The sequence below is a fragment of the Lynx rufus genome, unplaced genomic scaffold (genome assembly GCF_022079265.1).
Source record: "Lynx rufus isolate CCGP_SWC_20201006 ecotype Redwood Valley unplaced genomic scaffold, mLynRuf1.p SCAF_9, whole genome shotgun sequence".
NCBI lineage: Eukaryota > Metazoa > Chordata > Mammalia > Carnivora > Felidae > Lynx > Lynx rufus.
In genome coordinates this window covers 113,818,506-113,832,439 of record NW_025814897.1, presented here as the reverse complement: position 1 = coordinate 113,832,439, position 13,934 = coordinate 113,818,506, and the positions used below count along the sequence as shown (strand labels likewise).

At 67.5% G+C, this 13,934-nt stretch overlaps 1 protein-coding gene across 6 annotated transcripts in view; it reads left to right on the top strand.

Moving 5' to 3' along the window:
• The window catches only part of KCNQ1 (potassium voltage-gated channel subfamily Q member 1), a 322,108-nt gene extending 308,567 nt beyond the window's left edge, over positions 1-13,541 (top strand). For 2 of the 6 annotated variants that reach the window (XM_047070497.1, XM_047070503.1), the window contains one exon: positions 12,403-13,541. In XM_047070497.1, coding sequence (XP_046926453.1) covers positions 12,403-12,624 — 222 coding nt within the window. In that variant the 3' untranslated portion in view covers positions 12,625-13,541. Of the gene's footprint in view, positions 1-10,970; positions 11,042-12,402 lie in introns of those variants that run through there. The other 4 variants (XM_047070498.1, XM_047070496.1, XM_047070499.1 and 1 more) reach the window with 3 other exon arrangements.
• The last annotated feature ends 393 nt before the right edge of the window (positions 13,542-13,934 follow it).

Here is a 13,934-nt window from a genome sequence, read left to right as displayed (position 1 = left end):
TTATGTAAATGCTTAAGGACGGCAGAGGCAGCCTGAAGCTCACAGAGCGGAGAGCCTGCCTCACAGGCAGCAGGTGCAAAGGCCCCGTGGCAGGACTGAGCCTGCACAGAAGGCCCATAAGACAGAGCCGATCAAGCAGGGGCAGCAAGGAAGACGTGACCGGATTGTGATGGGCATCAGGGCCATGACGGTGACCCTGGCCTTGGCGCTGAGGGCGCGGGGAGCCCTTATATTAAGCCCTTCTCCTGAGGTCTAAGAGTGGCTATGGGGCCGCAGGTGAGAGGCGGCCGTGGCACGCGGTGGGTTGCTGGTGGCTCAGCCCAGGGCAACGGCTATGGCGGGCAGGAGGGAGGCTCAGATTCGAGATCGATTTGCTGGGCCCCGAATGTGTCCAGCCTTGACCATGCTGGTGCCTCTGGGGTTGGTTCACATGAGAGATCCGAGAGCAAAGAGCCGGGAGGCCCCGGGATTTCTGACCTGACCCCTTACCTAAGCAGGGATCTCGGACAGGAGCAGGCTGGGAGAGACGTCGGGCCCAGAGAGGACTCACTGAGTCCCGGACGCCTTGACGCCTGGCAGAGGCGGCCCAGCAGGCAGGAGGCCCGTGCGTGGTGCTGGACGCAGGTGCTGCCCGGCCTGGGCCCAGAGGACAGGGGACAGCACCTCCCAGGAGAGACGGGGGGGCTGTGGCCACGGGGCGAAGTCAAGGGAGGGCTTCGTTCGTTTTGCTTGTTCGTGATGGGGAGTCTGCTGGTGGAGGGAGGGGCATGCCGGTGACCTGGGGAGAGGGGAGAGAGCTAAGCTGGCTGGTGTTCTCCGCGGGGCGGCCTCGGACAGCGGCTGGACAGCCCGAGGACAGGCCAGGGCAGAGGACCCCTCTCCCCCGGGTCCTCGAGGTGCAGACGGAGAAGGGCGCGCAGAGCTCTGGGGGAGGCGGCAGACCGTGGGAGGTGAGTGGGCCAGCAGGGTGCAAGCCGGCAGCGTTCTGGGGGACCCCCGGGCCGGATGCGGGCGGACCGTCCCGGGTCTGCAGCGGCCGGGGAGCAGGGGACACAGCGTGTGGCTTAGCCAAGCGGCCAGGGGGACAGGCGTCGGGCAGAAGCGATCCTTCCTGGTGGCAAGGGGGTGGGGAAGGTGAGAGACGGCCGAAGGACACAAAGTGCTCTGTCGGGGGCCAGTGGTCTCTGGGGTCGAGGGCATGTCGGAGGCGGGGTCACAGGAGGCCCACCCCACCTGCGGGGCAGCCCAGTCCCCAGAATAAAGGAGGAAGAACCCTTTAGCAAGAGGGGAGGGTCGTCCTCAAGGCTTGACTGTGAGCCCCGGGCCAAGGAGGGGCCAGTGGGAGCAGAAAGGCAGGTGCAGGGGCCACGTGGAAGGGCCACTGCAGAGCACAGCCTTGGCCACGGCCCCCAGAAGGCCACTTCCCGGAGCAGAGCCCCCTCCCCTGAGTCCCTCGGAGCCTGCACGGCTGGGGGATGGAGGCGGGGGGGGGGGTTGTCCTCTGAGCCCTCAGCCTCCCCGCCACCGGCCACGTGACTCTCCCAGAGCCCCACGAACAGGCTCCCTGCGCGGCCGCCCCCAGGAGCAGGCTCCGTGGACATGTTTCCACAAGACAACCCCAAGACCTGTGTGGAATAAAAACAAGCCACTGGAGAGCCGCAGCGTCTCCCGTTACCATTTATGCTAAGACCTGCCGCGGAGGGAGTCTGTCCACGTGCAGACGTCGGTGCCTTCGAGTACAGCCGCAGGGGGAAAAGCCAGGCGACCTGGGAGGGGACAGGAGCCGGGTGAGGCGGCCGGTCCAAGGGGACAACTCTCTGAAACGTCTTCGCGTTTGGGGGCAGCACTTAGACCACGCGCACCTTGCGAGCGGGCCGGCCGGAAAACGAGACCACGAGAACCCCCAGCCGGGCCGGGCCGTGGACTGGGGAGGGGGCTCGGCCGGCGGGGCCGGGCAGGTGGGGTTGGGTGCACGGGCCCCAGCCTGTGGGACAGAGAGCGCGGCCTGAGAGAGGGGTGCAGAGAAAACGCTCCGGGCCGTGGGTGTGGCCGGAGCTGGGGGACAGGGAACTGGTCAGAGGCAGCTGTGAGGTGCTGGGAACCTGGGGGACACGCTGGGGCCTTCTCCTTCTTTCATGGGCCTGAGGGACTGTCCAGGGGAGCCAGACCCTGCCCCCCAGGAGACCCAACCACATACGCGGGACCTCCATTGTCAGACGGGCCCCTTCAGCTGCCCCACGCAGCTGTCCCCTCCCCGTTGGGCCCAGAGTCAGCCGGCCGGTGAGGGGTCAGGGATGGCCTGTCCCTGCTTTCGGGGAGGCAGATGTTGAGGAAGCAAACAATGCCAGCGGTGCCCGGGGCAGAAGAAGGAGAAGGATCCGTGGGCTCTGCGGAGGGGTGGACTATTCCAGGAAGTGGGACCGGCTGGTGCAAAGGTCCTGAGGCAGGGAGGGTTGTGGCGCATCCAAGGAACCGGAAGAAGCCAGCCTGGGGCATGAAGGGGCAGGGACTGAGGTGGGTACAGGGCCCAGACCGTGAGGGGCCCTGTGGCCAAGGCGGGGCCGTGTCTCCATTCCGAGGGCAGTAGGGAGACCTCCAGGGGCTGCGCTTAGGGCCAAGATGGGCTGTGAGGACGGAGGCGAGGTCTGTTGGCCATGGAGACCTGCAGGGAGGGTGAGCCGAGCCTGGAGGGGGCACCGCTAGGTGGCCCGGAGGCTGGCGGGCTTAGGGCTCCCGTCGCCAGGCCCCGGCCGAGGGCCCCCCCCGGGTGGGGGCGTGGGGGTGGCCGGGCCTGACCAGAAGCAGCCGGTGGCAGAAAGCACACGGCCAGCAGAGCCACCGGCAGCCCCTGCCCACCTGCCAGCCGTCGCCGGGCGGGGTATCACCCTCCCGCCGGCCTGGGGTTCGGCCGAGGCACCCCCCCCCGCCCCGCCGCTGGCTCCAGGTACAAAGTGTCCTGCCCGGCGTCCCCCTGGCTTCTTGGACTCTGAGGCTCGTCAGAGGGGCAGCGCAGGGGGGAGGCGGGGGAGAATCAAACGCAGGTGGGGCGTTTGCACCGCCAACATAAACACGGCCTCTCGCTTCCAGCCCCCGTTTCCAGCCTGCCCTACATTCCCGCTTGCCCGGCCCCCGAGCAGGGCGGCTCCGTCGGCCCGGCCCAGGGCTGCCGGACGTGGGCAGGGCGGGCGGCGGCCCCTGCTTGGCCTCCGCTGCCGGGACCCCCCGGAGGCCCCGCTGGGGGCTGGCCGGCCCGGCAGGGAGGCCCGAGCCCCACCCGGGGTGTCCCCCAGCCCACCGCCCAGGCCCCCCTTCCGGGTCCCCCTGACTCTGCCCCGACCCCCTCTGTGCCGGGAGCCTTCCTTCTCCTCCCTGAAGCGTTGCTGTAAGCCGGTCGCGGAGGCCTCAGTGGGGCTTGCTGGGGCCGTGGACGTGTCGTCCCCGACGAAGGCGCGGGGGAGGGCAGGGGACTGCGTGTCCGGGAGGACGGACTGTGTCCACGAACAACACAGCGCCCACAGACTCTGCAGGGCTTTTCATCCGGGGGGGGGGGGGGCGGGGGGGGACAGGAAGTAAAACCCATGAGAAACAGGCCGGTGGTGTGGGCATGAGTTCTGGAGGAAAGGAAAGGTAGACGGGGGCCGGGGCCTGGGGGGCCGTTCTCTGCATGCAGGACAGAACCCAGGGAGGCTTCGTGGAGGAGATGGCAGAACGTGGACGAGCTGAGGGCGCGAGCCACGTGGGGTCCCAGGAGAATGTTCTTCACGGCCGGGGGGAGGGGGCGGGAGCGGGGCCAGACAGGGGGCTCCGAGGCCGGGGCCGGCAGGGCGGGCGATGGGCTCGGACCACACAGTGGGACAGAGGACAGGCTTCGCCCGGGTGGGAGCAGAAGAACGCATCCCTCGGGCCGCGGGGGCCAAGGGCAGAGCGCACTGGCCTTGTCCCGGTGAGCTGGTCCCCGCTCCCCTCGAGGCCTCTTCCGCTGGGCCCGGGGACGGAGCTACCGAGGCTCCCCACCTCCAGAAAGAACAGCCCTGCCGTGTAGGAAGGACCCAGAGCGAAGCGCGTCGTTAGGCCGCCATTATTAGGGTCTTCGCGCAGATGGCAAGGTAGGTTGGGGCGTACCGAACGTCGTGTGTAAAAAGGGCCTTCGCGTGCAGAGGGGAAAAGGGAGGCCACTCAGTAAAGTTGGGTGCATCGATAGGATCGGCGCCGAAACCCTAGTTCAAACTAAGTCCCGTGCAAATCAAAGATTTGCGGGTAAAGCACACATCCAAAAAAGCGCCAGGAAGAAAGGGCCACCCAAGTGTGCACAGAAATCTAGAAGCCAGAAAGGGGAAGAGGGATAACGCCCACTGCGTGAAAAAGCAAACAGGTAAATAAGACTTTTGTACGGCAAGACAAAACATAATATTCACGATTGCCACAAACTGATTCACGACGCAAATAGCACACTAGGGAAAACCGGTCGGGATGTACGTGTCAAAGGACAGACTTCCTTAATATACAAAGAGCCCTTGTAAATCAATGACAATGAAAAGGCCTGAGAGCAGTGGCGGCAGTGCTCCTGGCCCCTGCTCCAGAGACAGGGCAAGCCCTGGGTTTGGGGGACCTCTGTCCCTCCTGCCTGGCACTGGGGCCCCCAGAGAATGTCAGGGGGCCTCGTTTGCTCAGCCAGCAGTATTTGTGAGGCACCAACTTTATCCCACGTGTATCTACCCGGCACCTACTACATGCCAGGCTCTGGGAGGCCCTCTGGGGATACAACAGTGACAGCGTGGTCGAAGGCCTGGCCTCAGGAGCCTTCGGTTGGTGGAAGGGGCCACGAGCACGTAAATCAACACACTAGGACATTTTGCGGAGCGGGGAGAGGTGCAAACGGAACTGTGAGCAGTGAGATCAGGAGGCTCCTGGCTGGAAAGGTCGGGGAAGTCTGCTCTCAACATTGGAGCTGAGGTTATACGACGTGGTGGCAGAGCGAATAGCACGTTCAAAGGCCCTGGGGCAGGACCAACAGGGGCGTATGTGCTCAGGGTCTGAGAGAAGAGGATCAGGGAGGACTGGGTGAGGGGGCTGCAGAAGATTCGCTTTCACTCCGGGAATTCCGTGGGGGGCGGTAGCGCAGGTCCGCGGGGGGAAGCTCGGCCTGGCAGCTGTCTAGGGCGAAAGGGAGACGGCCCAGCCCGTGGGTGACAAGTGGCTATGACAGTCCCATCCAGCGACGCGGCCGGCCAGGCTGGGGTGTGGGAGAAGGAGAGGCCAGGGGTTGGATTCAGGGCCCCAGCGGGTGGGAGGTACTGAGTCCTGTACTGTGTGAATGTCTGAGCTGGGAGGACAGGGCTGGGGGCAGGCTGGAGCCCGAGTGCCCTCTGGGACCTGCTGGGCCGAGACCCCGTGAGACCCGTGTGCCGGCGGAGGCGAGGTCCTGGAGTCCCTGCGGGGAGCACGGAGCTGGGGCCTGGAGTTGGGGGTGTCTGTGCAGAGGGATGCCCTGGGGCTGGGTGTGCAGGGTTGCGCCATGATCCTGAGGCCCCCGTCGGCGCACGGCCCGGAGCCCGGCGGTGCTGGGGGTCCCCCCTTCTCCCGCCCCCAGGCAAGCACGTGTCTGTGGGCGGGGAGAAGGACTTTCTCAGAGGCAGGCGACCCGTGCTCCTGCGGCGTGCTCAGCGAGGGCCAGCCAGGCCCAGGCAGGCCTCCGGAAGGGGCCTGGGGAGTGGCACTGACCAGGCCCTCAGCCGTCCGGTCACGGTACGCCAAGGACCCGGCCGAGACCCGGCTCAGGCCACCTGCCTCCTCCATGTGCGCGGCCTCCTCCATCCGCCCTGCAGCGCGAACGGCACAGCAGGCGACGCAAGGGACGGGGGCTGGGGCAGGGGCCCTGGTCCGCGGCCTCCAAAACACTCACCTTAGCAAAGTGCCCACCCATCGAGCCCCCCGTGACACCGGTGCTGGGGCCGAGACGCAGTGGCTGCCGTGTCTCCTGCCTCTCTGGGCCGGTGTTCACCCAAGCAGAAGGCCTGGGAGACGGCGGAAGGACACGACGCGTGTTGGTGGCCACGAGTCCCTGTTGGAAGACACCTGGCACCTCGCAGAGCCCCCCGCCGAGTGGGGCCCCTGCTGTTCACCGCCTGTGTCGCGCTGTCCCAGCAGCACCGCCGGCTGTGGACCGGCGCTCACCTCCTTGGCACGTGCAAAGGCCCAGGGGCCTCGAGGTCCCGCTAGACACACTCACACCCTCGGCAGCTCAGGGGACGATTTGGTGGGCGGCAAACTGTGTAAAATCACACCCGAGCGGCCCACGCATCCCCCGACACAGTCTCCCGTGCTCTGTAAAGCCCGGTGTGGGTGTGCGTGCACACGCGTGTGCCCACACACGCGCCGACCGGCCTGCGCCGGAATCCTGGCTCAGCCTCAGTCCGCACAGCACACGTGCACGCCTGAACACGCGCTCTCAGGAATCACTGGTCTCGAGCCAGCGGGACCCTTCGTCGGAGTTCAGCGGGTGCCGGGCCCTGGTTCCGGGGTCCCGAGCGTGAACCCTTTCAATCCCTGCAGCTTCCCGCCGAGGGGGCTCGTGCCATCGCCCGGAGAAGCGGGCTCAGGCAGCGACCCACCCCAGCCCACCCCGCTGGGACCCGAACCCAGGCGGCCTGTCCGGTGCCCAGCCCTCCCCTCGCACCCGGACCCCGCGCTTTTGCGGCACACCTGTAGGCACACAGCCACCCCCTCCCAGCCTCCCGCGGCTCCCCTGCACGCCCCCCGGGGCGGCTGGGTGCACGCCCGCTGGCCGCAGGGCGGAAAGGCCCAGCCGAGCGGCTGCCCCGGGGACTGGCAGTAAACCCCAGCAGCTAGAAACACGGTCGGTCTTCCTCCAAGAGCGAAAGCACTAAAACAAAGCCATAAACGCAATTACACCGTCTCCTGCCATAAATTAGGACGCTACGAAGTGCTGTGATCTATTCCCACTCATACCCAGCTCTGTAAGACGGCCCGGCCCCACGGGCCCTCCCGAGAGGGTGATTTACGGGTGCTGTTGTCAACGGCTTGCCGTGGGGGAGGGGGCTCCCGAGCCCCGAGGAGTCGGGGGCCCAGCGCAGGCCACATGCGCGCTCGGGGCCGGCCGGGCCGCCCGCCGGGCTGGGACACCTCGCGCCTCCCCCCTTCCCCTTGGCCCGAGGGTCCCCGGGGGGCTGGGCCCCGTAGCACCCGCTACGTTGATTCTGCCAGCGTTCCCCGGAGCCCCCCAGCGCTGGCGAGGAAGGGCAGGGGTCCCGGGCGCGTGGAGCCTAATTCTGATGAGCGACACAAACCCACACTGGGCGTCTCGGGGGAAAGAGGTTTGGCGCTGCTCAGGGGGATCGGGAGGGCGGCGAGCTGGGTCGGTGATGTTGGTAAGACCTAAGGGTGGGAGTGGCTGGTGCCGACAGCACGAGCGTCCCCGACACAGGCCACCATGTTTACGGACCGGCCCGGAGGTCTGGAGTGGAGTGAATAAAGAGGGAAGAAGGAGGGGAGGCCAGAAAGCCAAGGGGGACGTGCCAGGGGACCACAGCAGGGACGCGGCTTCTGGGACTGAGGTGGAGCTCGTTGCAGGGGAAAGCTGGCTGACAGGCTACTGCAACCGTCCCAGCCAGGGAGCATGGCGGCCTAGCCTGGGCTGGGCCGTGCCGGGGGGGGGGGGGGGGCAGGGCTCTCCTCGGCTCCACCGACAGACACGATGCTGGGCCTGACGCCGAGATTTGCAACCTTCTCCTGAGGCGAGGAAACCGCGGAAGGGACGGGCCGGGCCCAGAGAGGTGGAAAGGCCTAGATGGGAGTGCAGGACGCCGTGTGCTCGCAGTGTGCACGTGCCGGTGTGTGTCCCCCGCCCGAGCCTGGCGCGCTCCAGATCCAGAGGGCAGCGGACCACGGCTGTCGCATCAGGGGGCCCTCCTGCTGGCACAGTCAGTGGGGAGAGCTCTGGGCAGGCAGACCCCAGATGGAGCCAACACCTCCGCGTGGACACGGGTGCCCGGCATGTGCGGGAGGGCACAGGGGGCAAAAGTCATAGGTCCCCGTGACCCCCGCCGCCCTCCCTGACCATGCAGCGGCTTTCTGAGCGAGGGCCAGGGGCCACGCCCACAGGAGCAGGGCACAGGCGTGGCAGTCTACAGGGATAGAGGCCCCAAAAGTCCCGGAGTGGGGACGGGACCACCTGCTCGGTGGCCCCACGGCCCCAGGTGGGGTGTCACCCCCTCGGTCCTTCCTGCGTCCAGCAGGGCCCGTGGTCCCGCTCGGCGTGGCCGGGCTGTGTCATGGGGCGGGCCGGTCGGAATTCACTCCTCAGACCCCGTGTCCCACCCTGTGTTGGGGGCTTCGCATGAGCCCTGTGTGTTTGGAAAGGGTGGCGGGAGACTTTGGGGTGAGACTTTGGGGTGCTGCTGGGGCCCTGGGGCCCTGGACAGGCAAGGCGGGCTTCTGCCCTGAGCTTTCCAGCACAGGGCTCCCTCCTGGCTGGGGGAAGGTACCCCTACCCCGAGTCCCTCCTAGCCCTGCCCCCAGCTGTGGGCCAGCCACACCCCTTCCTCCAGGAAGCCTCCAGGGACTGGAGGTGCACCTGGACCGCAGCCGCTTCGCCGTCTAATGGGCTCGGCAGTCGTGGGGCCGGGAGAACGGGGACCGTGCAGGTGTCTCAGGTCTGCAGCCGGGGGGGGGGGGAGGGGCGGGGGAGAAGACGGCCGGCGGCAGCCCCAGGGCCCCCACGTTCCTTGGGCCTTCACTCCCGCACCTCCCTGGTATCTGTGACATGGGAGGGGAAGAGCTGGGGGCCTGCAGGACGGATGGAGGGCAGGTGAAAGGCGAGGTTATGCAGACGGGCTGAGTCATGGCAGCCACGTCCCCGTGCGTGTCCCTGGCGCGCGAGCCAGCGTGGAGCCAGCCGGGGCCCCAGACTCCTGCGTGCCTTGAGCCTCGGACCCCCAACTCCCTGCAGCCCACACGGGTCCTGGACAGTCTGCAAACAGGAGGGCCCAAGTGACCTTCGTCCCGGGACCCTACAGACGGCTCTCAGATGTCCCGAGAGCAGGTCCTGTCCCACCTTGAGACCCTGACCGCCCGTGGCCCCAGGGCACCGCGAGCTGCCTCCCAGAGCAGGGGGCTCCCTCCCTCGAGCCCCAGGCCTTGGTGTCCCCCCCCCCCCCACCACCACCCCTTGGCTGTCTCCCACCAGTGCGGCCAGGGCCATCAGCAGATCTGGGGCTGGGATCAAGGCCAGGCAGGTTCTGCAAAAATTTCCCTTGAAAGACTCTTTTTCAAGATTTTCTTTTGAAAACAAATTCATAACCACATCACACAGGAACCCTGTCGCCTCGGGTTTGATCACCAGCCGCCCGGGGCCCTCTCGCTAGCTGTTACTCTAACTGCTTTTTTCTCCTGCGAGGGCCGCGTGCATCGTCTGCTGAGTTGAGACCAGGAACAAGGGCGCTTTTGTCGGCCTTAGTCTTTCAGTCCCTATCAGATTGCAAGGAAGGATGAGGTCCCAGATCCCCAAAACCCATCTGCCCCAGCGGCTCCGGGGCCCGAGCGCGGCAGCCTTCCCCTGGGCACCCGCCAGGTGGACGCACCTCTGTGGCCCATGGCAGCTACCCCGGCCCTCTGAGTGCTCATCGCGTCACCTTCCACCGTGTAAGCGGGACAAAGTCACCTGTGCCCAAGTGGAGAAGACAGAGCGCAGGACAAGGCCACCTCAGGGACCATCCCTCTGGGAAGTGACAGAGTCAGGCCCAGGGCCAGACAGGAGCTACCCGCCCGTCACCCCAGCTCGGGCCCTCCGGAGCCCACCGGCCCGGGCGAGTAAGGCCCCTGCCAAGGGGCTGCTGCATGAGTCCCGGGACCACCCTGATGCCCTGCCCCCAAGCACAAGAGTGTCGGACTCCATCAGCCTTGAGGGGCAGGGCCTAGGGGCTGGGGAGTACAGGGCAGACTTGGGGTGCTCAGAGCCAGCAGCTGAGCGCAAGGTAGCCCTGGGGGCAGGGAGTGGCACCAAGGCCAGCCACTGAGCTCCAGGAGGGGCACGGCTCCGGGGGAAGGGGCCGGGAGGGCTCTGGAAGGCTTGGCCCACCCACCACCCCCCCCCCACCGTTCACCGCACCCCTGCCGGCCCCAGCACGGACCGCAGGACGGTGCCCAGGCGGCCAGGAGAGGCCCCGGCCTCCCCCGCCCCTCCCGCATCCCTGCCACACCTCTGTTTCCTCTTTGCCCCAGAACACCCTGTAAAGGCTTCCACACCCACATGCGCACCCGGGGGCTTCGACAGATGTGCACGTGCCGCAGGGTGAAAGCTTATGAAACCACAGATCCTCTTCTGTAATGTACTTGGTGCTTTAATTAATGCCAAACCGATCGATACCCGAGCTGCGGCCAGTTAAGTGCCACTGGGCCACGCCCGGATGTGCCTTGTTCAAAGCCACTGGTGTGCAGGCCTCGGGGAGCCCAGGTGACTTCCGCTGGGCCTCCCAGGGCGCCCGCAGGAAGTGGAACTGAGGGGCCCCGGGAGTCTCGGGCCAGGGAGGGAGGTGGGGTTTGGCTGTGACGGCGAGCAAGCCCCCCCGCCGCGTCGCCTTCTGTCCCGGTCACTGTGAGTGTCCACTCAGCCTTCTGAGCTCAGCCCAGACCCCTGCTGTCACCCCTTCCCAGGACCGGCTGCTTCTGCCCTGACCCCTCCCTGCCTGACATGCGTGTCTTCCCAGCACAGAAGCCCAGGGGTGGGGGCCGCAGGGGTGAAATGGGAGAGGCGGGGGTCCCGGCCGGTGGCCGTGAGCAAGTCCTCTTCTTGGGGCCTCGGTCAGTGGCCTCCAAACGGCTCTACAGAGAACGAGGGTGTTGGACAGTCATCTGGGGGGTGTTCAGGGGGTGGATGAGCGGAGCGGCCCCAGGCCCCACCCCAGCTGAGCCAGAGAAGCCCACTCCCCTTCCCCTTCCCCTTCCCTCTACAGCCGGGGCTGCTGCACCAGATTTATCCGGGAGAAGAGAGGATCAGGCCCCTGTCCGGGGACCTTACACAGGTTACGTCTCAGACCCAGCTCCATCTGAGGGAGGCACCGGCCTCAGCCCCACAGAGCTGGGAGACGGGGCGCCTGGGTTTTGCCTCTGGGGAAGGGGCAGGGCCCCTCGCACAGCCTTCTGATGGAGGGGGGCCGCTGCTGGGACGGGGGTTTCTCCTTCTGGCCCCCATCTTGGCCTACCTGGTACAGGGTCTCAGGTGAAGGGACTGCTTCAGCTCCTCAGGAGGGACCCCCTCTGCATCTTGTTTCGACCGGCCCCTCCCTCCCCCCGCCTCCCCTCCAGCTCCGGGTCTAGGGTGGGCAGGAGGGGGGCGGGCGGCCACACCACCTCGGAAGCCGGCCGCCCTGGGGACCGGCTCCTGGGTCTCCAGCCCTCGGGGGTTTAAGGCCACTTCGCCCCGCAGCCATCTTCCCCGGGGCCGGCCAGCCAGCACCCGGCTCTGCCTGGTCCCGGGGAAGTGGGCCCCGGGGCGGCCCAGGACGGAGCCCTCAGGTAGAACTGCGCTCCTCCTCTCCCGTCCCCACCGCTCCCAGTCCTTCCGGGGCTCCCGGTACCCCAGGCAGCGGAAGGAAGGCCTGATTTCTTCTCTGATGGAGCACCGGGAAGGAATCACCCTCAAGGGCACCGCGACCCCAGACCCTGGCCCACACCCGGACCCCACGGGCCCACGGCTCACCGGCTCGGCACGCCTCCTGGCCTCCTCCCTGCGGGCAGGACCCAACCCAGGGCCCACCGGGACTCCCTGCGCCGCCCCAGGCTGGCCCCCGACCCTGCACTCCTGGCTGGCTACCCAGCAGCCCCTGGCGGGGAAGCGCTCGCTGGCCCCGGGCCGTGCTGCGCCCGCATTTGCTTCGCGTTTCACGGGGTGGCCCTGTCTTGTCCACCAGGGGCAGCCCCAGTGCCCAGAGCAGGACAGACTGTTGAAACAGAGTGTCGGGCCACGTGGCCAGAGAGAGCGCCGGGGACCCTGGCCTGACCCCTGGGGGGGTCGGTGCACACGGGGTCCTGATTTTCTGGCTCAGCGGGAAGACGGTGGTGCCGCTGGTAGGGGGGCAGAGGGGTCAGGCAGAGGGCAGACCCCACCCCGTGACCCTCGAGCCCTTCCCAGGGCTCCACTTTCGGGAGAAGGGGCGGGAGGGGCCTCTCGCACAAGTGCGGACACACGGGGCGGGGGGGGGGGGGGGGGGCCGGACACACGTGTGCTCGTTCCGCGCGCACACAGGCATGACCGGGGCCGGGCGCGGCTCGCATTTGCACGAAGGCACCTCCCGCCCCCGGGCTTCTCGGAGCCCCGGGGCCCCCGAGGCCACGTGCACACCTGGGCTGCCCCCGCCGGCCTCACCTCTGCTCCCGTCTCCGCAGGTGGTGCAGCTGGACCAGAGGCTGGTGCTCATCACGGACATGCTTCAGCAGCTGCTGTCCCTGCACCACGGCGGCCCCCCGGGGAGCCGCCCCCCCAGCGGGGGCGGGGCTCAGGTGCAGCCCTGCGGCCCCACCAACCCTGAGCTCCTCCTGCCAGGCAACGCCCTGCCCACCTACGAGCAGCTGACTGTGCCCCGCAGGGGCCCCGAGGAGGGGTCCTGATGGGGGCTCGGGGCCCCAGGCCCTCGAGGGAAGGCCCGGAGGAGCCCCGGGCGGCCGGGCCCCCTGGGTCACTGGCCCCTCCCTCCCAGGCCCCAGACCCCCCCGTGAGCCATGCTGCCCTGAGAGCCTGCTCTCAAAGGGTCCCTGAGGCCGCCTCTCCCCAGCCGGCGGGTACTAGAACTCGGCTGGGTTCGGGGGCCCCTCTCGGCTCTGAGACCACACCGTGGACCCCACATCACTCGTGTGGCAGTTGGGACACGGTGGCAGGGCGCAGGCTGGACACCCGAGGCACTTGGTCCGTCCCACGTACGGCCAAGAGACAGCACAGGGAGTGCAGGCCCACCCTGGTAGGCCCTAGGGGGCTTCCTGAGAGGAGACAGAGGGGCAGCCTGGACAGGGTCTGGGGGTACCACACCCTCAGACTCGAACCCAGGACCCCTGGAGAAGGCAGGCAGGGCAGGGCAGGCCCAGCCCGTGCCAACTCAAGGATGCCCATGACGGAGGCCCCGGAGCCCCGCTCAGCAGGCCCCAGGCCTGGGCCACGGCTTCCGGCAGGAGGGACCAGCCCACCGCGGTCCCCAGAGTGCTCCCCTGGGGGTGGAATGTCCCCCACTTTGGACTGGCAGCTTCTCCCGCTCACTCCCCGCCCCGCGTGCGGCCCCCGCCTCAGCTCCCCGCCAGGTCCGATCAGCTGGAAAGAGGCACAGAGCCGTCGTGTCCCCTGGACGGCTGCTGGGCAAGGAGTTGCGTGAGGCTGTCACGGTCCCTGCATGGGACAGGGGGCTCCTCCCGGGCGTCACGTCTCACAGAAATCAGAATAATTTAAGGTGATTTGGAATCTGTGTTTTAATGAGTTTCACAGTATGATTTTGACTCTTAATTGTGACGCTTTTCCTAATAAACGTGGACTCACGAAATCTGTCTGGGCCCTGCGCTCGCCTGGATTCCCGAGGGAGCGACCCATCCTTGGAACACGCCTGTCCTCCTGGGGAGCACCCTGGGCCCGTCTGCCCTGCCCCAGGGCAGGAGAAGAGGCCCGGAGCCAGCCCGCTGGCAGGAGGGCCCCTCCCAGTGACCCACAGGCACCTTGAGGCCAGGCCATTGCTGCCCCGTCCCCGTAGCCAGCACCGAGGCCAGCTTTGTCCACACGAGCTGAGCAGAGGGAAGGAAACATGGCCTGCCATCCAGGCCTTGCCCCTGTTGGCACCTTTGCCGGAATGTTCTTCCCACCCTCACCTCCTTGTATTGAAATCGCTTCTTCGGTCCGGGGCCCAGCTCAGAGCCCCCTCCTGCTCTCTCTGGAAGCCCCT